The 25114-nt window shown below is 45.0% G+C and overlaps 1 protein-coding gene across 1 annotated transcript in view; it reads right to left on the bottom strand.

The window, feature by feature from the left end:
- Duox (dual oxidase) overlaps positions 1-25114 on the bottom strand; it is a 160449-nt gene that overhangs the window by 5609 nt on the left and 129726 nt on the right. Inside the window, exons 12-19 of the mRNA XM_080274509.1 lie at positions 24321-24506; positions 16212-16943; positions 15451-15626; positions 8242-8405; positions 2927-3117; positions 2184-2367; positions 1120-1288; positions 373-510 (exon numbers count right to left, since the gene is read on the bottom strand). Coding sequence (XP_080130635.1) covers positions 373-510; positions 1120-1288; positions 2184-2367; positions 2927-3117; positions 8242-8405; positions 15451-15626; positions 16212-16943; positions 24321-24506 — 1940 coding nt within the window. The remainder of the gene's footprint in view (positions 1-372; positions 511-1119; positions 1289-2183; positions 2368-2926; positions 3118-8241; positions 8406-15450; positions 15627-16211; positions 16944-24320; positions 24507-25114) is intronic.

Genomic DNA, 25114 nt, shown 5'->3' with positions numbered 1-25114 from the left:
GGGGCCCGGGTGGTGGGAGGAGGGAGGTGGAGGTCGGCTGGAGTGAAAGAACTTAATAGCTACTCTCCCTTGAAACAATTGGCGCACGGAAAAAACGCGGGGTATTCAAAATATTCACAAACATTCGAGAATGACACCCGCGGTTTAGTCCAGTTTTTGCAATGTCATTCTGGAATGACACCCGCGGTTAAAGGGTTAAGGCCGAGTTTACCACCTAACAGTGAAGAGCAATAATTATGTGGCTAGTTTCCAAGCTAGTACCCCACACTTCACCTTGATGATAATACTTTGCACGGTTGATGGAATGAATGCAAGGGGGTAAAATGTACGATTATGGGAGGAAGGGAGATGATGAAGGCTGAAGATACAAACCTGTAGAACTTAATCTTGACAACATCAGAGGGCAACAGCTCGGTCTCAATAATGTCCAGCTCCATATAGCGGGTTCGCAAGCTGATGATCTTGTCCAGGGTGTAAATTATGCCAGGACCAACAAAGAACAGCCAGAACCTGATGCATAAAATTATTATTATCATCATTATTATTATTATCTTCCATCACCTGCACGCTACCTGGCGATAAAAGGACTAAAAGAGAATTTTGTAACACTGTTCACTCCAACACTAAACAAGTATTTCCTTCTTTTTTAAGCTTATGCATTATTACAGTGCAAGTAAACTGATTATGGATCTTTGAAGACATTGGATAAGAGGGAAGTTTATCAGCCCTTACAACTAGAACTATGCAATTAATACCCATGAACTTTCTGTTGAAGTATGTGTAGCCTGTGCTTGGATACCTGGTAATGATACATCAGTGGGTGGCAGTTATATTTCCTCCAATAAATGAATTAATAGCATCTAGTCAGGCTTGTTTTCACTGACAAAGATCCCATACCACTTTTTAAATTAGCTGATGATCATGTACAGTCAGACTGGAAGGATGATTTGAATGCTTACCAAGGAGGTATATTTCTACATCATAACTAAGTCTCGTGATATAAAAACAACCATAACTTAGTGTTCAAGTTTTGAGTGTCCCATTTCCGTCAGATAAAAAAAAAAAAAAAAAAAGGCTATAGTAGCTTCGTCCAACCCCAATCGTATCAAAACTACTGACCTGGGAGCTCCAGTGAGTCGTGCCAGGCCATGAAGGAGACTGAGGATATAAAGGAGGACATACAGCTGGTGTGTGGCCCAGAAGAACTTGTATGCCTTCCTTCGGATTATCGGGTGGGCGAAGATAAAAATGATGCACATGATGACAAACAGCACCACACCAGTTAAACCTGTGGGGATTAGAAGGGTGACTGGATATGAGAAAATATGAAAGTAAGGGAGAGAAAGAGTAAATGAAAATAAGAAGGAAAAGGTGTTACAGAACCAATGAAACCACTTAGAATGTAACCGTGTGTGTAACAATGGACTGAGATGAAAGGATCAAAATTAGCTATTAACCAAAAGGCTGGAAGGAATGGAAGGAGGATCAGCCAGCTCTATATGTGGCAACTCAGATGGATACTAGTGATATGGCTCAACAAAAAATAAATGATTAAATTGACAAATTCAGAGATGCATTATAAGTGGCTTTGGAGATAATGTAACAGAGTTTCCTTTGAGCTTTACCCTGCACATTACACCTAAATTTCGTTTTGTATTTTCTATCTATCTATTGCCAGACGCCTCAATCCCGTTTGGGGTGGCCACAAACAAATCGCCTCCAAGTCGCCCTGTCCCCCGCCATTTCACTGCCCTGCTCCCAACTCACACCCCCCTCTCTCATATACCTCTCCACCCCATCCCTCCATCTCATCCTCGGCCTCCCCCTCCCTCTTCCCCCCTCCACCTCACTCACATACAATAATCAAACAATATAAGAAGCATAAAGGAAAATGTTACTGTGTTATATGCAAAACAAACAGCTAAAGATAAGACATTACAAAACCTCCTATGTCACTTAAATTACCATACAATCTTGTGTCTTCACAGGATGAGGTGGAAGGATGGGTTGACAAAGTATGAAGTGGTGTTATGTGTTTGAGGAAGGGCAACCTGACGGCAGATGACAGCATGAAATGGAAGTGACTTATTCAGAACCACCCTTTTTGGGGTTAAGGTATCTGACTGTTAAACATACAGGCTGATGTCCACTCAATCTATTGCTCCTGCATCACCCCTACATACCAGTCAGTGTTTGGAAGAGCCAATATCCAACTGTGGGCTTCTGGTCTGAAGAGAAGGCCACCTCCTGAGTGAGACAGCGCAGGTTCTCCACTGGCTGGGTTGACACGTGGTAGAAGTTGACCAAGTGACCACATGTGTGTAGGATGCTGAAGAAGAGTGCTGTGCAGGCTACAATCTTGTGAAACTGGAATAGAAGCAATGTAAATACCAGTACAGCATTAAGTAGGATATGCTCTTGTGAAACTGGAATAGAAAAATAACTGATAAATAACGCTGTGCAGGCTTCAATCTTGTGGAATCCAGACACTACAGGTAAAGGGCACTGTGCAGGTTACAGTCTTGTGGAAATGGAAAAGAAATATCATAAACATCCCAGAGTGCTGTGCAGGCTAGGATCTCGTGGAAGTGAAAAAATTCTCACCCTGACCTTCCTTTCCCACACAAAGATGGGGTGAGGTAGAGTTTACAGGAAAAGAAAAAAAAAAAGGAGATGCAATCAAGAGCATGTTCAGTGAGAAAGGAATCCCATACATAAACAGATCTGTGCAGGCTACAATTAGAGATATAGCATGTTTGTTCTAACCTAGATCATCTAAACCCACAATTCAGATGCTGGCAAAGTGTTGTTAGATGGAGGGTTGATCTGACCAGTAACCATGGAGACTCTTCCTGCCTCATAACTAAGGATAAGTCAGACACCCTGCCCACTCCCATGCCAAACCCACAATCAAGCTAGACTGTACCTGAATGTGAGAATCGAGTGGGATGTACTGCTGGAAACTGAAGTCCTTGAGTTTGGTCATAAGGTTGCGTGACATGGTGAGGAGAAGGAGGGAGTAGCAGAATGAGAGTGATGCTGCAGCGCCCCTGGTGATGGCGATGCCCACCCCCATGATGTGTCGCAGATCAGTGTGCTCTGACATGAATGAATAGTCTGGGGGTGAAGGTAGGAGAAAATTAGGTCACCATTTAATCTCTTGAATCTTGGTGGCATTATTTTTAATATATTCTTGCTGCCACTAGACCCTTTCATTAAACCTAGTGAGGCTTATATATTGCTGATGATGATGCTGGCATGCTTGCATGTGATGGCACCAATATAAGTAGGTGGCTGAACTGCCCAGTTGTACAAAAATTCCTCTACTCCCTCCCTGACTCCAAAAAGGCTGACGGTGAACTGTGGGAGACTAGCAACTTTAGCCTGCAGTCTGCCAGGCTAACTTTCGTATGGATCTGGGTTTGCAACAACTATTACTATTGGAGATATCTTCAAACTTGAATGAAGCTACCTGTACCATCCAATGGCAAGAAATATAATATCGAATCATCCAGACTGAAGAAGCTAACCATAGGGCTGAATAGGGTCCCACTGTGCAGAGCAAAAATGGTCAGCTGAGCTAAATAAAGTACTAAATCTCAATCAATGATGGAAATATTATATGGAATGTTTATTTTTCTTTTTTTTTTATGGGTACGTTTTTATCAGTTAAATAATGAAATACCGGCCATGGCAACCCAGGTCGCCACCACACCCCCAGGAGGAGACAATGGAGGAGTAGACAGTGTGCATGACATGTCTGGTTAATATGGACATAAGTTCACCTGGGCTGTGCGCCCCTATTCCCTGGAGTGCGCCCGATGAGACCATCCCAGTCCAAGTGCACTACCTTCTGGGCAAGATAGCCCTCTCCAGGATTGGGGTGGAGTTGAAACCCTCAGCTCCAAGCAGCACCACAGTGATGGCTAGAAGCCGCACAAAACAAGAGATGGCCTGTAGCCACTCCTCTTCTACACGTTGCCCTCCACACGGGACTTCGGCGACGGCCAGCTGCCGCGCTGACAGACAAGCGACGGCCTTTAGCCGCGCTTTGTGGATACATATTCAAAATTTATCATCGCTTGTCCGGCCAAAGAACACCACACTGTCGCTGTAGCCGACGCCCTGGTCTGTCATGTTTTCCCCTATTTTGGAATTCCCCAAGCCCTACACTCCAACAACGCCCCAGAATTCACCGGCAGTACATGGCGAGAAATAGCAAATTTGTTCGGGTATCACATCTCCCACTCCTCCCCCTACTGGCCACAGGGAAACGCCGTCTGCAAATGCAGCCACCGAACCCTCATGAACAAAGTACGCACCCGGATCGAGGAAACTAAAAACGAGGACTGGCCAGCACACATTAAAATTGTTCAGTGGGGAATGAACTCCTGCCCCTGGGAGGACGGTATATCACCCCACAAGCATGTGTTCGGGGAGGCGCCTCTCCTCCTGCCCCTACGCCAACATCTACAGCCACCCTCCATGCCCCCCCACGTCTGACCCTCTCCACCACCTGCAAAACGGCCTCGACCTCCAACCAGATGCCCCCCCCAACCCCTACAAGCCGGGTGATTCTGTGATGATAGCAAAACTCCCTGTTCCACATAAACTCTCCCCCCACTTCATGGCCCCGCACACCATCACCCACGTCCCTAACCCCTATCAAGTAACAGTGGACTACAACAATACTCCCCACACCTACAGGAATCGCCATGCATGCCCCTTCTGTGCCACAACCTCCCTTACCCCTGCCCCACATTCCTCCCACCCCGCCCCACCTCCAGCCACCACCCCTGACCCTCCTCTCGACTCCTACAATTGCTACATCTCGCCCTCAATCTCCCTACCTTCCTCCTCCTCCCCCTCACCCCCAGCCCCTCCACCCATCACGCCACATATCACCTCACCTACAGCCTCACCAACACCGCAATTTCCTGACCCACCCCTCACCCCACTGCCACCACCCCTCTCACCTCCCACACCCAACACCACATCACCTGCCACCCAGCCACCACCTCCCGGAAACAAGACGCCCTCATACAGATGTACGCCGCCCTCCCCTGCTCCCACCACTACCTCATCCACACTCAACCACCCCACCCACAGGCCCCCGCCATGAACACCTCCACCCCAGCTCACCCCCTCCAACACCACACCACACACAACCAGAGCGCCACAAGGCCGCACGCCCACCTCACCGCCCACGCTGACCCTGAAAACCATCATCACTCACTCTGGCCACCTTTCGCACCCTCCCACAAGATACATCACCACCCCCTCCCCCACCCCACCCCCCTCACCTCCACCTCAAAAGCAAACCTCCCCCTCCATTCACACCCCCACCACAACTGCTATCACACTCATGCTACATCAAGCCCAGATCTCACTCACCCCTATCCCAGGAGAATACAGCCGCACAAAACAAGAGAAGGCCTGAAGCCATTCTGAAAACAAGGAGACGGCCTGTAGCCACTCCGACCAAAGGGCCACGGCCTGTAGCCAATCTGAAAACAAGGAGACGGCCTGTAGCCGCTCCAACCAAAGGGCCACAGCCTGTAGCCGGGCCCCAGTGATGGCCAGAAGCCACACACAAAAAAGACCACAGCCTGTAGCTAGGCCACCATAAAGGAGACAGCCTGTAGCTGCTCAGTCAGGTGCTGCTTACACCCCCTGCAGAACCTGGGACGGCCTGAAGCCGCACAAGGGGAGAGGCAGGTATGCCCCCTCTCCTTCTGCAGTTGTCTCGGAGGGCAGACACCGACGACGGCTTGTAGCCACGCCAGTAGGCAGGAGACGGCCTGGAGCAGCTCATCATCTACACGTCGCCCTCCAAACAGGACTTCAGCAACGGCCTGCTGCTGCGCCAACAAGCAAGCGACAGCCTGTAGCCGCGCTTCTTCCGCGTTCCCATCAGGGAGTCGGGCCCCAGTGATGGCCGGAAGCCGCACTGACAGCTAAGGGACAGTCTGTAGCCGCCCTCAGTTTGTTGCCCAAGGGAACCCAGGGATGGCCGGTAGCCGTGCCAGAGAGGAACACCAAAGTCCTTTGCCCCGTGACTCCGCAGCGTGAAGGCGACCTGCAATCAGCCCTGCCTACCGGCGGGAGCACAGGCCACTCCTGTGTCCACCCAGACTGAGGCAACCCCCAGGAGGAGGATTTCTGCCCCGAGGACTAGTGGAGAGGCCCGGTGTTATCCCCGGGGCTTTTCTTCATCCAGTCAGCCCCGAGGAGGGTCCCCACCAGACGGACTCCATCCAGGAGCGACGCCGCGGCCCCAACCTGATGGCGACACCACGGGAAGGAGACCGCAGCCGACAGATCTCTGAGGGCGTCCCCCAGACCCCGGGGTGAGACCTCACCCCTCCCAGACAAAGGCGACTCCCTCCACCAGGCGCCTGAGGGAGCGCCTCCAAATCTATTTGGCTCAAGTCTGAAGGACCAGACCCCAGTTCCCAGCCCCTACAGTGACGGGCCCTTCACCATGCCCAGCCCAAACCCTCGATGAGAGACAACGCCCCTGCGAGAAGCCCCGAGGCCGCGGGACGAAGAGACTCTTGAAGGGACTCCACCTATCCCAGGCCAACGACTGTGGGTCCCTAGGCCTTCCCCCTTCCCCATTGCCCAATCAGTGACATTATATATAACTGTGACTGTGATACATGGCTCCCACTGACTGTGAGTGAAGAGGCAAAGACTGTGAAGTGTAAGTGAACAATGAAATCCAGTGAAGTGAGGAAAGACACTTGAGACAGTGCATATCCATTGTGTGCAAGACAAGAGGCAAAACTCAGTGTCATTATCATAACTCTGTAATAGTATACATCCACCCTGTGTAAACCAAGAAATAGAAATCAGTGACAAAATATATATATCTATCTCGCCAGACGCCATAATCCCGTAAGGGGTGGTCATTTGACTTTGAATTATTTATTTTACGGGGAGGGGCACTAAGCCTCCACCAACCCACTTGTTGACACGTAGGGAGCACGTATGGTCTGGTTATATGGTTACCACCCAGCGTTGTAAATGGTTTCTTGGCTTACATGAAACCATTTGACTTGATGTAAAGCCACCTGTAAGGGAAAGAAAAGCAACAAGAAGTGACAGGAAAGATGGGAGAAATAGGAAGAGAGGATATATATATATATATATATATATATATATATATATATATAAAACCATCGTGAAACAGGAACCAGAGTCAGTGTCAGAGTAAAGATTCTTGAACTACCTCGTACACAGTAAAATCTATATTTTGCCTTCTCACTAGGAACAAGCCTCACGTGCAAGGACAGTGAAAGTTGTGTATTGCCTCCTTACCCAGACTAAGACTCCTGTCTATCTAGTATCCTGTGTGATACTCGAAACACACCTGCCAGCCTATGTATTAATATTGTTTAGCATATTGTGTAAACTGTCTTCCTGTTCCATAGCAAAGAATTTGTCAACATACATGTAAGGTTGTTGCCCTGTGTTTTTATGCCCTGTTCCTCTCATACTGTGTCTAAGCTCCGGTCTAGAAAGGGAACCCAGCTGCACCCTAGGCATTCTTAGGACGGGAAGCCAACCTAAAAACACCTGGCAAAACAAATTAAATCCTCCTAATGTAGCTGCCCTCAACAAAGAGGAGAGAAAAATCTTAAAGAAAGCTCTGATTTCTCAAATATTACTACTCTGATGAATAGGAAGCCCCAATTACATCATTTCCTCCTACCAAACTTCACTTTAAAAGCTGCACTGGCAGTTCATTTGCACAAATCTTTTATATGTATTTGCAAAACAGAAGTACAGTAATCTAATGCAGTATTCCTAAATACAGGTACACTCTACTGTGAAAAAATGCATATAATGAAAACTATAAGCCTCAAAGGAGATCTGAGAAGGCATGAAATATTATAATGAAGAAAGGGACAGATGGCAGGAAATGGAAGGCAAGTATAATAAAAATCCAAGGCCAAGAGAAAAAAATTAATACAGTGCTATCTTTCTCCCCTCTCTACCATTTTTCTCTCTCACATACTTTCACAACACCTCCACAAACGCTTATGACCAAATAACTCGGTGAACAATGCTGTGATTAAAGAAGCGTCAGAAAATGGAAGAACTGCTGGAAAATGGAAGTCTAGTCTGATTAAAATCCAAGATATGAAAGTTTATAATACAACACTGTCCTTCCCGGTTTCTCCTCCCCAACTTCTCTACATTGCATATTCTCCCACCATCCCAACAAATACTCACGAATGAAGCGTTCAACAAAGAGTGCGATGGTGATGACATAGAAGACAAAGAGGTAAAACACATTCTGGCGGTTCTCCTCCAGGAAGGTGGCAATGGAGTCATACTTCTTGAGCATCCAGTGACGGTTACGTTCTTTGATCTCAGAGATGTGGAAGCTGGTCATTCTGCCAGTATATAAAAATCATCATCATCAACACACATCATCATAATCACCATCTTCATTCTGACACCTTCTCCCACCCAAGGATGGGCTAGGGCAGGGTCAGAGAGAAAAAAAACTGACGGACATGAACAGTTATCATTCTAATCCTGTTTTCTATCTGAAAAATGGTGTGGGACCTAAAACTAAAAGAATATCAGTTATCATCATCATTTTTTTCTCATATACGGATGGGTGAAGCAGGGTCCAGAAAACAAAAGAAAAAAATGTAGAGGGAGAACTACCACCAGCATGCCAACTGACATGGCTGAATAATACACACATAAATCTATCTACTGCCAGGTGCTTCACTTCCAAATGAGGTAGCCATGCATAAATTGCCTCCATGTTACACTGTCCTCAGCTGCCATCTCTTCAACTCACACCACCATCACTCATGTACACTACCTCTCCATTCCATCCTTTGTCTCCCTCCACTTCCTTCCTTCCTTCCGTCTGTCTGTCTCTGTCTGTTTGTCTCTCTCTCTCTCACATTCTCCAGTCACTTAACAAGGTCAAACCATCTCACGTTACTTCTAACTACTGTATTTAATTTCAGTAGGCCATCCTGGGGATTTTTTTTTCTAAAGTGCTTATGTCGATGGTTATGCTCATGGGCTAAATTCAGGACTTTAGGGGCTTGAATTGTGAATCAATGAGTGTGTGGCCCATTCCACTGGGCAGGCTGCCGATTAGTTCTTCCTTTACAAAGTTTCTTTTCTCTTGCTTGTACTGTAGACCCAACTTCACCTCAAGTTTAGGTACAAAATGAGATCGGGTTAATAACTGAAGCCAGACAATGGTGTTCAGTTTACATCACATATTTCCTGGTTGTAGGATGTGCTGCAGGTTTATTAAAAAATAAAGATGCATCACCATACATCTTTCAAGGACAGAACTTAAAAAATCAAAGAACAAAATGACATGCCTGGAAAGGTTCAACGTAAGTAGACTTTCATCCATCTGTGCTTTGATTTTTAACCATGGTGCTTAATCAACCACCACACTTACATTCAACATCCTTCCAACCTCACTTCTTTAAGCTTTAGGAGGATCAATTCTTAATCATGTACGAAACACAGCATTAAAATTTGCTTCCCTTAAAACAAAAAATGCAATAACTTGACATCCAAATGAAATCTTTACAGGTATGCAAAATGAACAATGCTTGATCACTATATGATTGGTTTTCTGGTTTATCCATGCTTGTGCTTGATGCTGTAGAGGGACACTATGCACTGGCACCAATAACACCTAGCGGCTCTGCTATCCAGTTACATAAACATCCCTCAACTCCCACCCTAGCCCCCAAAAGAAATATGGTGGACTGCAGAAGAGAAACTTTAGCCTGCACTCCGATGAATAAAGTTCTGATGAGCTCAGCTCCACAACAAAAACAACAGCCATACAGGTAGGGTACCTCCCCTCATGCATGGATAAACAAGTCTACCGTGAGTGTTTTCGTGTGGGACTCCATGCAGATACCTCTTGCTGTAGTGAGTGGCAGCAGCAGTGGCGGTGGTGGTGGTGGTGGTGGTTGGGCGGCCGGGGATGGTGGCGGCAGGTTAAGCAAGGCATCAGGTGTTAGTCGTAGTAGCATCGGCAACCAGGTTAGTTGGGGGTTAGAGCGGTTTAGCAGCATTGCATGGCATGACGGGGGCACTTGAAGGTGTATGTTACAGGGGGTATTTATAGCAAGCTTGTTTAATATGAGATAATACATGCAGTTTCAGCTGTTCTCCACATATTCTTCTGAAGATACACCATATTTGTTGTATATTATGGTAATGTTCAGTACAGTAGACTTAAATTAGCTGGCTTTCATTTTCCATTACAATCAGTCTTAAAATGAGTTTGCAAACACCTGTTTTAAATTGTTTTATCATAAGTGGTTCCTGTAACTATACTGCAAGACAGATGACACTGTGGCATATTTTCAGTAATAATTAAAGTATGCAATAATGTTATATAAAAAAATTGTGTAGTTTTGCTTAAGATGGGCAAATGTGAACTTCTACTCTCTGCTTCTGAATGCATCATATGATCGTCCTAACTGAGTAGCTATCATCACACATGAACTTCAGTATAAATGCTGGAGTACCCAGGGAGAAAAACTGGACTGCATGTGTTCTCACCAGAGGACCATACAATTTGTCCACTTTAACTTGGGTAAAGATTTTCCCCCTCTTTACAGTTTGTTTCCTGGGAGAAGCGGTGGCTCAATCGGTAGAGAGGTGGCTTGCAGTCCTACTGGACCCAGGATCAAATCCCCGCTGGGGCAGGGAATAGTTAAAGGATTGAAATTTCAAAAAGTCCGACTTTACTGATCTACCAGAAGACCCGCCAACATGTAAAAATACTGCTAATATACGGACAGTGGGTGCTAGCGCCCAAGTGGTGACATGTAGAGGTGTATGGTATGCAGGAGGACTACTGGGCCTTGGAAGCAGGCTGTGAAGCCTATGCCCAGAGTCTGACACATTGGAAAAAAAAAAGTTCAATGGCAAAGTAAGACAAAGCTATGGCTCTATATCCTTCTCATAACAATTCTTTGTGACTTGTATCATATTTTGGTGTTAACATCTTGTTACAGTTTAGCATTAAAGAGGGGGATATCCCAATTTCAGGTCAAGTTAGAGTGGACAGAGTATAGCAGGTAACTATAGCAGTAACTATGGCAAAGCACTCAAGCACGCTAAATTGTCTCCATGGCAGGGATATACTGTATCTGCCTGGTAAGGAAAGTTATCAGTTGCTAGATTGTTGTTGTTGTGACCCCAGTATCAGCTGAACGTGAACCTGGTGGACTGCAAGAGGCCAGCCACTTCAGCTGAACACTTGCAGAGACATTTTGCTGGGACTACGTTAAAGGATTAGCTAAGGTGTGAGAGCGAGGTGCATGAACTGAGTGTGTTGTTGTGTTGGCTGCAGTACAGTGAGGGCATAGCTGTGTGTTTGTATGTTGTATTTCATGTCTGTACTGAAGCAGAGAAATATGAGGGCCACATTGCTGTTAGGATGGGTAAGGTAATTATATGCACGAATTACTTAATACTGAGAATGTGAGATATTAGATTGTTAAACCAAAAATAAGTCATGTGAATCAGAAAAGAATGTAAAACTGAGACAATCCACCCATCCATCCATCATCCAATCCTACGTTGCCTCACGAGAAGCGTAGGAGCCCGGGGCTAGGCAAGTTGGTCCTGATATTTATGATGAAAGTGACCAGCCTCACTCATCCCTGTTTTCTTCATATTTTTCTTATGATGATAAGGCCTTCTAGCAATTTATCAGTCATCATCATAACCTGATTTCTGCGTCACAGGTACAAAATTTCTGAATCACAGTATAGAATGTGTTGGATACTATCTATCTGTAGCCAGACGCCATAATCCTGTAAGAGGTGGCCATTTGTCTTTGAGTTAGTTGTTTTACGGGGTGGGGCACTAACCCTCCACCAACCCACTTGTTGACACGCAGGGAACTCGTAACTTCAATGGCATTTTTTAAAGTACCCTACATCCCTTACACACAATGAGGATCCCCTGTGTATTTTATCCTAACATTTAAAGCACAGCAGATTAAAACTGAAGCACTGGGAAGGCAAGCAACCAGCAAAGCATTGTAAAATGGAGATGCGAGTTAGTGAGAAATTGGCTATGTACATTACATGGGGAGGTGGTGATGGTTGAGTGGTTAGAGAAGTTGTCTGCTGTCCAAAAAGATGTAAGTTCAATTCCATCTGGGACAGGAAACCATTTAACTATTTGAATTTATTTAAACAGACTTCGCTGATCGTCTGTAACACTCAAGTGACATCATCAAAACACTCCCCCCCCCCTTTACTAATAGCATTGCACCAGTCCTGAATGAGACAGCATTCACATATATTGCATATGAATTATTAGTATCATCCAGCTAGTAAGAACTGCTCTAATAATGTTAACTATTGTTCATGCAACCATAGACTGAATTACATTTCAGCCAGGAATATGAAACATCACACTTAAAGGTAAGGGTAATGGTGGGTGGCTTACGCCATGAGGCGCTTAGCCATAGTAGAGTACTCATCTCCGTAACGTAGGCCTTTGAGCCTGTGGAGGGTTATTCACCTAATATCCTAGAATACAAGGCCACTGCATCATTCAGGTTACCATAGTTACCTCCACTAGGCATTACCCTGGGTACTCATTTTACCTACCAACCCCCAAAGGGTGGATGGACACCTGAGTCGAGTGATGCCAGCCGCCTGCACCAGGATTCGAACTCTGGCACTAACTGGCTGGTAGCTTCACAGTTAGCAATGCTAACCACTCAGCCACTCTTAAACTAAGAAAAGGAATATTGCCTGATGGAAAAAGTTAAAAGATGCCCCAGTTCTCAAAATGTGACAGCCTAGTGTGCGAAATGTTCAATATTTACTATATGATGAGAATTATCTGTTAAATCAACTGACTTAATAAGGTCATCAATGGTGGGCAGCGCAAACAAAGAAGGACCTTGCGCAAGCGCAAAGCGCAATCCACAGTTCACTACCTTGCGCAAGCGCAAATGCGCAATCTGACAAATATTTAGCTTGCGCAATGTCGCAAAGCGCAAGCGCAAACGATTTGCATATATTTTTGGGAATTACCGAAAAATACTGAGATATTCAAATAAAACAGCATACCTACTTACTTTTATTTTTTATTATTATTTTCTATTATTTGTAATTTGTGCAAGTGTGCAATCTAATATTTAGCTTGTGCAATGTCGCAAAGCGCCAGCACAAATCATTTACATATATTTGTGGGAATTACTGTAAAATATATATTGGTACAATTAAATAACTTACTAAATTAGCAACCTGCCCACCACCCGCAGTGACTGAGGTACAGTAGGTCATTATCCGGGAAAAACAGCCTTTATTAACCAAGGCATCGGCAAAGATCACGTTATTACTGTATCATCAACTCTCTCTCTCTCTCTCTCTCTCTCTCTCTCTCTCTCTCTCCGACAGAGGAGGGAGGGAATGGAAAATAAGAGAGAGAGGAGGGAAGGAATGGAGAATAAGACAGAGAAGAGGGACGAAGTTTACGCCTTATCTCCTCACTCAAAGGGACGCTCCTTTGCCATTCCCGCGTATTTATTCTCTCTCTCTCTCTCTCTCTCTCTCTCTCTCTCAGAATAATGCTCTTTATCTCTCTCTCTCTCTCTCTATTGTCTTGCCAAGACAATTTATTTAATAATTCAATATAAATATACAATAGTATATGTAATTCGTTAGAAAATGTTAGTACGTTTAAGTACTTGGGTAGTGTGATGAGTAAGGATGGAGGTTTGGAGGGTGAAGTGCTTGAAAGGGTACAACAAGGAAGAAAGGTTGCTGGTTCTTTGAAAGCAGTGATAAGAAACAGGGAAGTGAGCATGGAAGTGAAAAAGTTACTACATGACAGTATTGTGATACCAACTCTAACGTACGGAAGTGAAGCTTGGACGTTGTTGGAAGGACACAAGTCAAGAGTGAGAGCAGTGGAAATGAGTTATTTAAGAGGAGCCTGTGGAGTCACATGGAGAGACAGGCTGACGAATGAGGATATAAAGGAGCGTTGTGGTGTTGATGTGGATGTGATAGGAAGCTTTATGAGGAACACACTGAGGTTGTTTGGCCATGTGGAGAGGATGGGGGGTGAAAGACTGACGAAGAGAGTGTATGTGAGTGAGGTGGAGGGGGGAAGAGGGAGGGGAAGGCCGAGGATGGGATGGAGGGATGGGGTGGAGAGGTATATGAGAGGGGGGGGGGGTGAGTTGGGAGCAGGGCAGTGAAATGGCGAGGGACAGGGCGACTTGGAGGCGATTTGTTTGTGGCCACCCCAAACGGGATTGAGGCGTCTGGCAATAGATAGATAGATAGAATTCGTTACAAAAAATAAAAAATCATGAAACGTATTTATTCTCTCTCTCAAAATAATGCTCTTTATCTCTCTCTCTGTTGGTATTTGTTCTCTCTCCCTCTCCTTCTCTCTCTCTCTCTCTCTCTCTCTCTCTCTCTCTCTCTCTCTCTCTCTCTCAGAATAATGCTCTTCATCTCTCTCTCTCTCTCTCTTGTCTTGTCAAGACAGTTTATTTAATAATTCAATATAGATATACAATAGCATATGTAATTCGTTACAAAAAATAAATAATCATGAAAACAGAGTATTTAAATCAAATATCCACAGCCTAATAAATTATTAGGCTGTGTGGATATTTGATTTAAATAATATGTTTGAATGGTTTTTGTAAGGAATTGCATATGCTAATCTTAATAAATAATGTATTATTATCATTTACTAATAATAATAATTTAAAAATATTAAAAATACATTATCTGTTGAAGCATATTAATGCTACTACCCCCTTCCCTCCAGTCTCCCCCCACCAAGCACCAACCCACCCTCGCAACCCGTCCGAGCCTCCCCCACCCTTGTCCAGCCATGCGGGAAGCTCCCACCACGTGTCCCCTGGAAGACCACGTGTCCCTTGGATTGCGCAGTGCGCAATCCACAGGGCAGGTGCGCAAGGCAGGTGTGCAAGCGCAAATTTAGTTGTGCAAGTGCAACTAAGTTTGTGCTTGCGCACCTGCCTTTTCATGTGCGTAAGCACAAAATTGTGCATGGTCTCGTGCGGTGCACAATGCACAAACGATATCACTGGAGCGCAAGGGTGCGCATCTGCGCTTTGCGCAAGTGTTTGCGCACCTGCCCAGCACTGAAGGTCATCAGTTGTGAATGGCAAAAGACTATCCAGAATTCTGAAGGAGAAAGCAGGACTATACCTAAGACAATTTGATGATCAGAACATGAATAGTACTACACAGATAAATTTCTCAGGAAACCAACCCTTTTGCTGTGCCCGGGTACTGGTATTTCAATCCAGCTAATACCAGACAACTATATTCAGTCAAGAGCAATTGTAGCAGTCAAAGTGTTAAAGGTATGGGTTCATGCTTCAGGGTGGGCAAAGCAGGTGTTGTGCATGTCACTGACCTGGCCACATTTGTTGAAGTATCCAGGAAGTTCTGTTTGGCACCCTTGCAGTCAAGGCCAATGGCAATGAAGTCACCTTTGTATTCGCGCATCATCAGTTTGAAGTCATCGTAGGTCAAGGATTCCTTGTGGTCAATCCCAGATGAACTGAACATTCCATCAATGAGATCCTCCACCTGGTGATGATTTGGTTGTTTATCAAACAAGCATAATACTCTGTCTACATACGCTTAGCAAAAAAAAAAAAACATCTAGAATGCTATGGTGTAACATGAGATTAACATTAAAACAGGATACAGTACTAGTCATGAAGAAGTGGTGCAAAAAGAAGGTAAAACCATAGTATTGCCTTATTCTGCTACAGAGGTATGTGAAATAAGCTACAAATGAAAAAAAATCTGGGCCAAGTTACTGTAATAGAATTGTATTCTAGAATATGATGCAAGTCAAGAAGTTCTATGGAAAGGATGCTGAGTTTTGGTATTCATATTGTGTTTGAGCTATGTTCAGTAAGCTGCAAAAGTATGAAACTCCCTGCAGTATGGTTAGCTATCAAACAATTTTTAGGAGAAAGATGGTGGTTAAGTGGTTAGGGAGGTGATCAGCTGTCAGAAAGGACATGAGATTAATCTTAAACTGGGCCAGGGAACAGTTTGATAATATGAATTTCGTTAAAACAGTCTTACTGATCCCAGAACCACCTGTATGATTACAAGAAGTAAAATAAAGGTAAATCTTAACTATTCCTGAAGCTGACTCACCTCCTGATTGCTGACAGTGTTGGTCTTGGCAATCTCTACCAGCGAGCGTAGCATCTCGGAAAGTTCCCCTTTATCAATGACACCATTGCGATCATTATCACACATGTCAAAGATAATGCGTAGCTTGTCATCAGTGGTGCCCTTACTAAATAATACAACTGTGTCCAGGAACTCCTGGAAAGATATGCGACCATCGCTGTCTTTGTCTACAATGTTGAACATGCGCCGTACAAAGATGTCATCTGGTTTCATCCCCAAGGCACCGGCAAATTCCTTCTTGGAGAGCGATGTTCGCATAACCATCACCACATCACTGGTTACATCATCCAGTTTGCGCTTCTCCCCAGGCTTTAAGCCAAATGTAAGTTCATAAGCTTCCCTAAAGAACTGCTCAAGGCGCTTCTGACGACGCTCCTTGGTCTCGGCATTGGCCAGCATCTGCTCCTTGTATGTGTGAACCTTCTCAACTCCCTTTCTCTGGGAGTGCATGAACTGTTCCAGCTTGTTGATGAACTTGCGTCGTGCAGCTTCTGTATCAAACTCCAGCACTAAGTCATGGTCTTTGGGTGGCCTGATCATGACCATAGGCTTCCTGCGCTGGTCCTGCGTCAACTCCACCACCAGGTTATCCACCCCCTGCAGTGACACCTTCCGCATCTTCTCTCCCTTGCGGTTCACGGTGGAGATCTCCTGATTGGGGCCGAACTTGACTTTGACAATACGCTTGTAGTTCTGAGGAATAAGGAATTAACAGTTAGCGATGTCTTTAGAGGTGCTAGAATGAGACTGAGGAAAAGGGGATCAAAGAGTTAATCTCACTTTACCTTGATCTAAAAATGCCATCTCCATCTTGAATTCTGAGTAATATAGTAATAACTACTGCAAATACACTGTAATACTAGATCACTAAGTCCTACGGAGAGGATGTAGAGCCATAGTACATGTACTGTCTTAACTTGCCATTGGGTTACAGGAAATATGCAGCAAAAGGACAAAAATCTGGAGCAAGTAAGGATGAACCAAATGTACAGTCTCCTGAGAAAACAGTAATGCATAAAACTGAGGGAAAGCAGATCAGGGAGTTTATAATTACTAATTTCTTAACAGATAATACTGTAATCTATATAAGACTAAGTGAAGAATTAGTAATTACACAGTGTTAACAAATACTGTTCTGGTGGCACACAATAATCATCTGGTGTCTTCAGAATACCATACACTGTACTTCATGGCAGTAGTCTGAGTGAGTTAACCTGGAAGTCAAAAGGATCCCTAATGACCACGTCCTGCTTCTGACATTCATGTAGGGGAGTGTAACCCGGTCAGTGAGAGAGAGAACTTTCTAAGCTGTGGATATAACTTTCTTCATAACACCTGCAGGCACAATGATGATCCACAGCAAAAGCATCAGTGAAATTTATGAGAACTCTGGAATGGGAGAAAGGCCTGTGTGCGCCAGATGGTAACCATTCACTGAAATAGGACAGGAAAAGAAAGCTCATGGATAGCATGTCGATGAGTCTTGGAAAGTGGGTACTATGGGGAGAAGACTGTGGGCTATGTTCTAATTGACTCTGGTGATTTCAAAACAAATTAACCTTATTTATTCTGCATATTTCACCTCCTTGTACATTACTGATGCATGCTATGCTGAATTAAACTGATGCAAATACATACATGAGAATGTTCAAGTGAAATATGCAGACTAAATTTATGTGTTTTGAAACAGCCTATGTCATCTAGAACACCACTATATGTGGTAAGAAAGGAGAACATGCGTGAGAAATAAAGGGACAAGTGAGAGGGTGAGGAGTTATTTAATGCCAAAGGCAATCCTGGATATGATTCTGTCATGGTCATTTCCTATCAAGGTTTTCTAGTCAGGGAGCATGGTGGTGGTGGTGGTGGTGGTGGTGGTGGCATTTTCTTTAACGAAGTGAAATTGCTTAACCCACAAATCTGTTAGGCTACAATTTCAAATCCCGTACAGGTAAAAGCTATGTGGGATTAGACCTATAAATTCTGCAATTCTAATCTACAATTTTGTAATAATTATGAACATACGTATTTTACTGCATTTCTTGTAATAAATGCCTTAATTCTGGTGGAAATATAGTTGGAATATCGTGGGACAAAAAAAAAAATGACTACCTCTTCTGTCTAAGGACTTATTATTTTATTAACTGTACTTCATTCAAATTGAGATAGATTTCTTGAAATAGAGGAGCTAGACGTAACTTTCATTAACCTCTTCCGAAGATTCTTCCCCTTTCCGAATACTGTATTATTACTGAGAGGTAGGAATGATCCGGTCACATTTTCTGGATTATTCTTACTATCTCCAAATTACTTTTCAAACTGAAGGGCATTGGTATAGCTTTCATTAATCCCTTCACACGTTGATGTACTCCTTCAAGCTGGATACAATAGTCTAGTTGCTGGAAAAAATCGGAGTGAAGGGTAAATATGAGGCTGAATCATCATTTTACAAACAAGTTTTTGCCCGACTTTGTACCAAACTTGTGCAGTAGGTGTAAGATAAGTGTTATGCTGCGTATTCTACGCCTAACTTCTTGGGGTTGGATACGGTGAAGGCCTTAGGTTCTTTTATTCTGGACTGGGCTAGAGTATGCAGACAAGGTATAGGGCTCAAACACGGGATAACCTGATCTACGCGTATATTACCTTACAAACACACACTAGTAAATGGACAATCCTATACAAAATACAAGTAACTATATGACACAGTATAACATAAAACATAGTTACACTATAAATATCATAATACAATACACATATGCGGCATGAGCACATTATAACACACGACACTATATATCACAATACAATATACATACGTGGCATGAACGCAACATAACATACGACACTGTATATCACAATACAATACACATACGTGGCATGAACACAATATAACATACGACACTGTATATCGCAACACAAGACACACATGTGATATGAACGCAACATAACACAAGACACTATATATTACAATACTGTACATAGAACACAGTGCCAAGTCAGATGTGTATTGCACAGAGAGGGAACAATACGCTCGACAACCCAGTTGTGGTTTACTACACTGGAATATACTCTCGATCAGATAGATCACATGGGTCTTTTGTATATGGATCTCAGGGGGATATTCCACTGCACTAGGACACTATGTCGCCACTCGTATGGCACAAGAGTCACGGTACACATGTGAGAGGTCAGAGACATTACACAGGGGGGTGTGGGTATTAAGTATGGGGCAGGTCATACACAAAGACGGGGGGAGGGTTCACACAAGGAAATGCACACAGGGGAATCACACAGGGGTTTCGTACAATCTAGGGCACACAAGGACACGACACTCAGGGCGAGGGGGAGGGGTTCACACACAGGGTCTGTAGCACTGGGAATCGTCAAGGGGAGGGGGAGAAGTATCTCGCGGTGTAGGCCGGTCATCAGTGGGCGCGAGGGGCGCACCCAGGGCTACAGCACAGGTAACCGTGGGTTGCGGCCCAGTGTGGGGGAAGGGCCATCCGGGGTGTGTGCCTGGCACAAGTCTCGTACGGCGTGGTCAGGGGTCCGGGTTGAGCTGAAGGGCGGTGTGATGGGCAGCCCTTTCCTAGTGGGGACCCTGGGAGTGTGGTGGCCCTCTGGGCTGGGGCCAAACAGGGCTAGGAGGCACTCGGTGCAGCACCTGCCCTTGGCTGAGGTGGGAGTCATGTGGGCGGATCTGGGCTGGTCTGGACCTGGGGCCAGCCGCCAGCCGCCCTTCATTGTCCTGGGGCTGCGGTCTCGCCTGGAGAAGGAGGCCATCAGGGGTTGACTGCAGCCACTCGCTCTGGGGGAGTCCGTCAGCTGCTGAAGGCGTCAGGCTGGGCTGCAGCGATAGGACACCTGACCTCAGGGCAGTCCCGTCCCAGGTACTCTCTGAAGGGGGCCCTGTTGGGAAGGAGTCTCCACGCTCCGTGGAGGAGGGAAGGTGGGAGGGGCGTCTTGCTCGGCCACACGAGGGGTGGGCTGAGCCAGAGACAGTGCCCTCATAGGAAGCCTCCAGAGTCACAAAGAAGGAATGACCGATGGCCTGTTCCTCAGCCGGGAGGGCCTGATGATCCTTGTGAAAACTCCACGCCTGGGTGAAGGAAGGGGGTTTGGAGGACACTCCTTCTGCCTGGCAGGTCCGGGAGACACTGCCCAGGCTCCCTCCTCTGGTATTGGTCGAGGCAGATCTGGAGGACACTCTCTCGTGCTGACAGGTCCGGGGGATGCTCCTGGGGGACCATTTGTCCCAGGGACAACAAGAGAAGTCCCAGCAGGTCTTCTGTCTTCCGTGGCAGGTCTGGTGGACTCTGCTGCTCCCCTGCTGTCGGGGGAAAGTGCAGCTGGGGGACGGCTGGTGGTCTCTCCCCCAGTGGCAGAACTGGTGGATACTACAACGGGGCCCACTGCCCTCCTGGGGAGCACAGACAAAGGTCATTGAGGCGGCGGTCTGAGACATCTGCTCCTGGAGGTGGGTGGCAGAAGGAGGAGATCCAGTGGACTCTCCTCTTATGGTAGAGCCGGTGGATACTAGTGCGCCGCTGCTCCCCTGGGGTGCAGTAGGACTGTGAGCACTGGCTGCAGCTCTCCCACTTGTGAAGGCAAGTCCAGTGGACCCTGCGTCTGAGGGGTTACTTGGGACTTTCCTAGGGCAAGTACCACCCCGATTCTGGCAAGAGCTCTCTCCGTCAGATGGTAACGCACTCGATCAAAGTACTTCCTGGTGGTCCGGCTGCGTGGAAGAGGGGTGTCAGGTCACGAAGGATATATGCCACTGTGGCGTGGAATGCCAGTGTGTCTCCCCATTGCCTCCTCTTGAGGTGGGAGCTAAGTCCCCATGTCCTCCTTCTGGGGTGGTGGTGTCGGGATCGCTCCACAAGGTGGGTATTCAAAAAGGTTATTTTTAAAAACCTCTGGGAGACTATATTTATGCAGAGTCTTATTTATAAAGAATCCTAACCAGTTTTTACAACAGTAAATAAAGTCCCCACTACATTTAACTATTATTCCGGATAGTTTTGTTTTCCGTAATTTGTTGCAATATTCACTGTAGTTTTACTGTGATGTGTTTGATTGTTGCAGGTATGATGAGGGCAAGAATGTATAAAAGCAAACTTAACACAAACTGGAAGCAACGACTTTTATGCATGTGGTTGAACATTTAAAATTTATTTTTGTCAAAAACTAAATAAGGTAAAAGTGAGATAAACAAGGAGTGAGTAAAAGAGAAAATAATATTTACATAAGGCTGAGTGCAATGGGGTAATGTGGGGAATGAGGTGGCCAGAATAAGTATGAAGCACTGAGCTCTATAGTATGAAGAGGCCTTCTCATCATGGGTAGCACCGCGTAATTTGTGTAGCCGCCGTCAGGGCTGCGCTGGTGTAGCGGTGCGCATGTTACACCACGCCTGATGCCCGCGTTTTTGTGCTATGTTGCTCTGTGGGTTTTTGTAAGCAGCTGATGATTCCGGAAAATATAGTGCCATGGTCCACTGTGCAGCTCACGGACACAAAAATGGGCACAGGAATTCATCGAAGGGAGATGGCGTTACATTTCAAAAGTTAGAAATATATCTTGGTACTGCCCCCTGGGGTGGGGCGGGAAGATTCTTCTCCAGTATCCCTGCATGAATGAGGCCACTAAAAGGGGCCCTTTATCTCCAGTCTTTCTCTCCATGTCCTCTTCTCCTCTGTTCACACTCTCTTGCTGATATGTCCATGTTTCTTCCGGCCTTTATCAATTTGGACATTCGGTTTCATAGTATGGATAGTTTAAGGCCTTCCCACACCATTTCAATACCATTACTTCGACGTAAAATAGCTTCAACATCACTATCATTTCAGCGTTAATACCACACTATCCTTTCCCTTTCTGCCATTACCTTTCTCTGCCTTAGTGCCGTAAAGGTTAAGTTCCGCATTGCAGCAACCTATGGCGTTGTTTTATTCTCAGTGGCTGAATATACCCCACATAATCCGTTGAACTAGGATGAAAAAAAAAAAAAAGTCACAATCTAAACATGGTTCTGTATTATAAGCGACGAATGTAGGTGTTTCAATATGGCGGCCAAAATCACATGCTCGCAGCAGAGATAGCCTTTCCATACTATTGAGCTCAGTGGTGTGAAGTCTGAGCAATGAAAAAGGTGATACAGTAATCTGAATACAAAAGCAAGGACGAAGATAAATATAACGAGTCGTCAAGTGTGGCACATTTATTTTTTTTACTTTATTTATTTCTATCTATTGCCAGAAGCCTTAATCTCATAAGGGGTTGCCACAAACAAATCGCCTCCACGTCACACTGTCCCCCGCCATTTCACTCCCCTGCTCCCAGCTCACACCTCCCTCTCTCATATACCTCTCCACTCCATTCCTCCATCTCATCCTTGGCCTCCCCCTTCCTCTCCCCCCCTCCACCTCACTCACATACACTCTCCTCGTCAGTCTCTCACTCTCCATCCTCTCCACATGGCCAAACCACCTCAGTGTGTTCCTCATAACGCTTCCTATCACATCCACATCCACACCACAATGCTCCTTTATATCCTCATTTGTCAGTCTCTCTCTCCATGTGACTCCACAGGCTCCTCTTAAATAACTCATTTCCACTGCTCTCACTCTTGACTTGTGCCCTTCCAACAACGTCCAAGCTTCACTTCCATAAGTTAGAGTTGGTATCACAATACTGTCATGTAGTAACTTTTACACTTCCATGCTCACTTCCCTGTTTCTTATCACTGCTTTCAGGGAACCAGCAACGTTTCTTCCCTGCTGTACCCTTTCAAGCACTTCACCCTCCAAACCTCCATCCTTACTCATCACACTACCCAAGTACTAAAACGCACTCACATTTTCACATACTTCATTTACTGTATTGATTTTTCTTTCTTGCTCATGAGGCAAGGTCCCGTCTTGCATTTTTAAATTCTTGTATTACCCTTCTCGCTTCCTCCGTAAAATATGTGACGGGACTGTTTTTTTTTTTTTTTTTTTTTAGTACACGATATTATTATTTGCTTTCTTATGCGAATACAGAAACTAGGCGAAAACAAAAATAAGTATGCGTGACCTAAATGTTATATAAAAGACTAATAAATATGAATGAAAAGCTGGTACGCATGTCTTACACTGACTGCATTCAAGACTACCCCATTTAACAGGGGTGAGATCTGCTACTGCCAACCCATTGCGGAATTACGGCGTGTGGTTATAAGATACAGACAGAGATTTAAACAGAAAAATGTACTGCCAATATTCTCAGCTCAGTTCTCTCTGGAAGAAAAAAATCATGGAAGGTTTTTACACCGTTTTCTTACCAAAAATATAAAAGCTGATGCCATTTTCCTTTCGTAATATATTTTTTTTTCTACAGGAGAGACATAAGAAGAATCAGCACACTAAGCTAAGTTTCCTTGTCTTTCCTGCACAACAAGTTAAGTTACGAGACGGAACTAACAGCAGATGTGTTAGTAGTAGTCTCCAAGGTAAGGTAAACGCGCGCGCGCACACACACACACACACACACACAAAATCCATGACGTAAAAACACCGCAACCGAGGAGATATTCTGTGCATTTATCAGTCTAAAAAAAAAAAAATAGGTAGATGACACGGATAAAAGCTGAACAATTGATACGAATGATGCATAAATAGTGAAAAAAAAAAAAAAAAAAGATAGGAAAATAAATTGAATATTATGTGACACAGAAAACGAGATAATTGTGTGAAGGAAAAACAAATGTGATGCAGACAAATGGTAAAAGTGAGGGTCGTTACCATGAGATGCTTAGCCGTGGTGTTCGTACCTGTAACTTAAGCCTCTGAGCCTGTGATGGGTGGAATACAGGGCCACTACATCGTCAAGGTAACAGCATTTGCCTCCCCTAAGTGTCAACTGGGTACTCATTTTACCTACCAGCCTACAAAAGGTGGACGGATAAACGAACCAGTGTCTAACGGCAGCTTCTTCGGTATCAATACTCAACCACTGGGGAAACTAGAGAGATAATTTACAGGCAAAATGTGAGACAAGGATGAGAAAGTGCCAAAGTGTTCTCACCTGATGCAGCCACTCCTTGACCATCATCTTGTCCACGCTGCGGCCGTTGTTGTTCTCCTCCTGTTTGGTTTTGAAATGGCGGCGGCGGGAGTTTTGAAATTTGACGGTGGCGTACCCAGCCCCGGCACAGATGAGGGGCACCGCGGCCAGCAGGATGCAGGAGTAGATATACGTCACCTCAGACCCCTGTTGGTTGTATAGAAGGTTAGTAAGGTGTCCAAAGCATTTTTTTACCTGTAACTGAGACGGTTAGTAATGCGTTTCTAGCCTGTGACGCAAACTATTCGACTCTCAGCGTGGACTCATCCCATGTTTTGTGTCCCATACTGTTACCTTCATCATTTTTCAACCACGGCTATCTAATATCACAGACAGCTCGATTAGACAGGCAGATAAATTGATAGATAAACAGCCAGCCAGACACGCTAATAGACGAACCGACACAGACAGGACCGAAAGAGATTCGACTGAGGCAGATAGATATACCCTATTTCATGCATTCTAAACCTGTGTATATGTGTCCTCTTCATCCCATGGCTCATATTTACAAGTACAAAATATTCCGGTTCATTTTTACGTCAAACAAGTGTCCTTAACTTTTTTTTGTAGCTTAAATATTTGCTCTAATTTGAAGTGAAGAAAAACTTACATTAATCACAGAAAGAAATTAGGCTTAGAGGAGTTTACACAATGTGGACGCTGTGGTAGGAAGAGGGGCAGATATGTGTGATTATGCCAACTTACCAACTCCTACCAACTCCTTCCTACCAACTCATTCTCAGTCATTCCTACCA

Source organism: Coenobita brevimanus, chromosome 57 (assembly GCF_032717465.1).
Source record: "Coenobita brevimanus isolate Jiangsu-jjx chromosome 57, ASM3271746v2, whole genome shotgun sequence".
NCBI classification, from domain to species: domain Eukaryota; kingdom Metazoa; phylum Arthropoda; class Malacostraca; order Decapoda; family Coenobitidae; genus Coenobita; species Coenobita brevimanus.
Note: the sequence above shows the minus strand (reverse complement) of the source record. Positions and strands in the feature narration are given on the sequence as shown.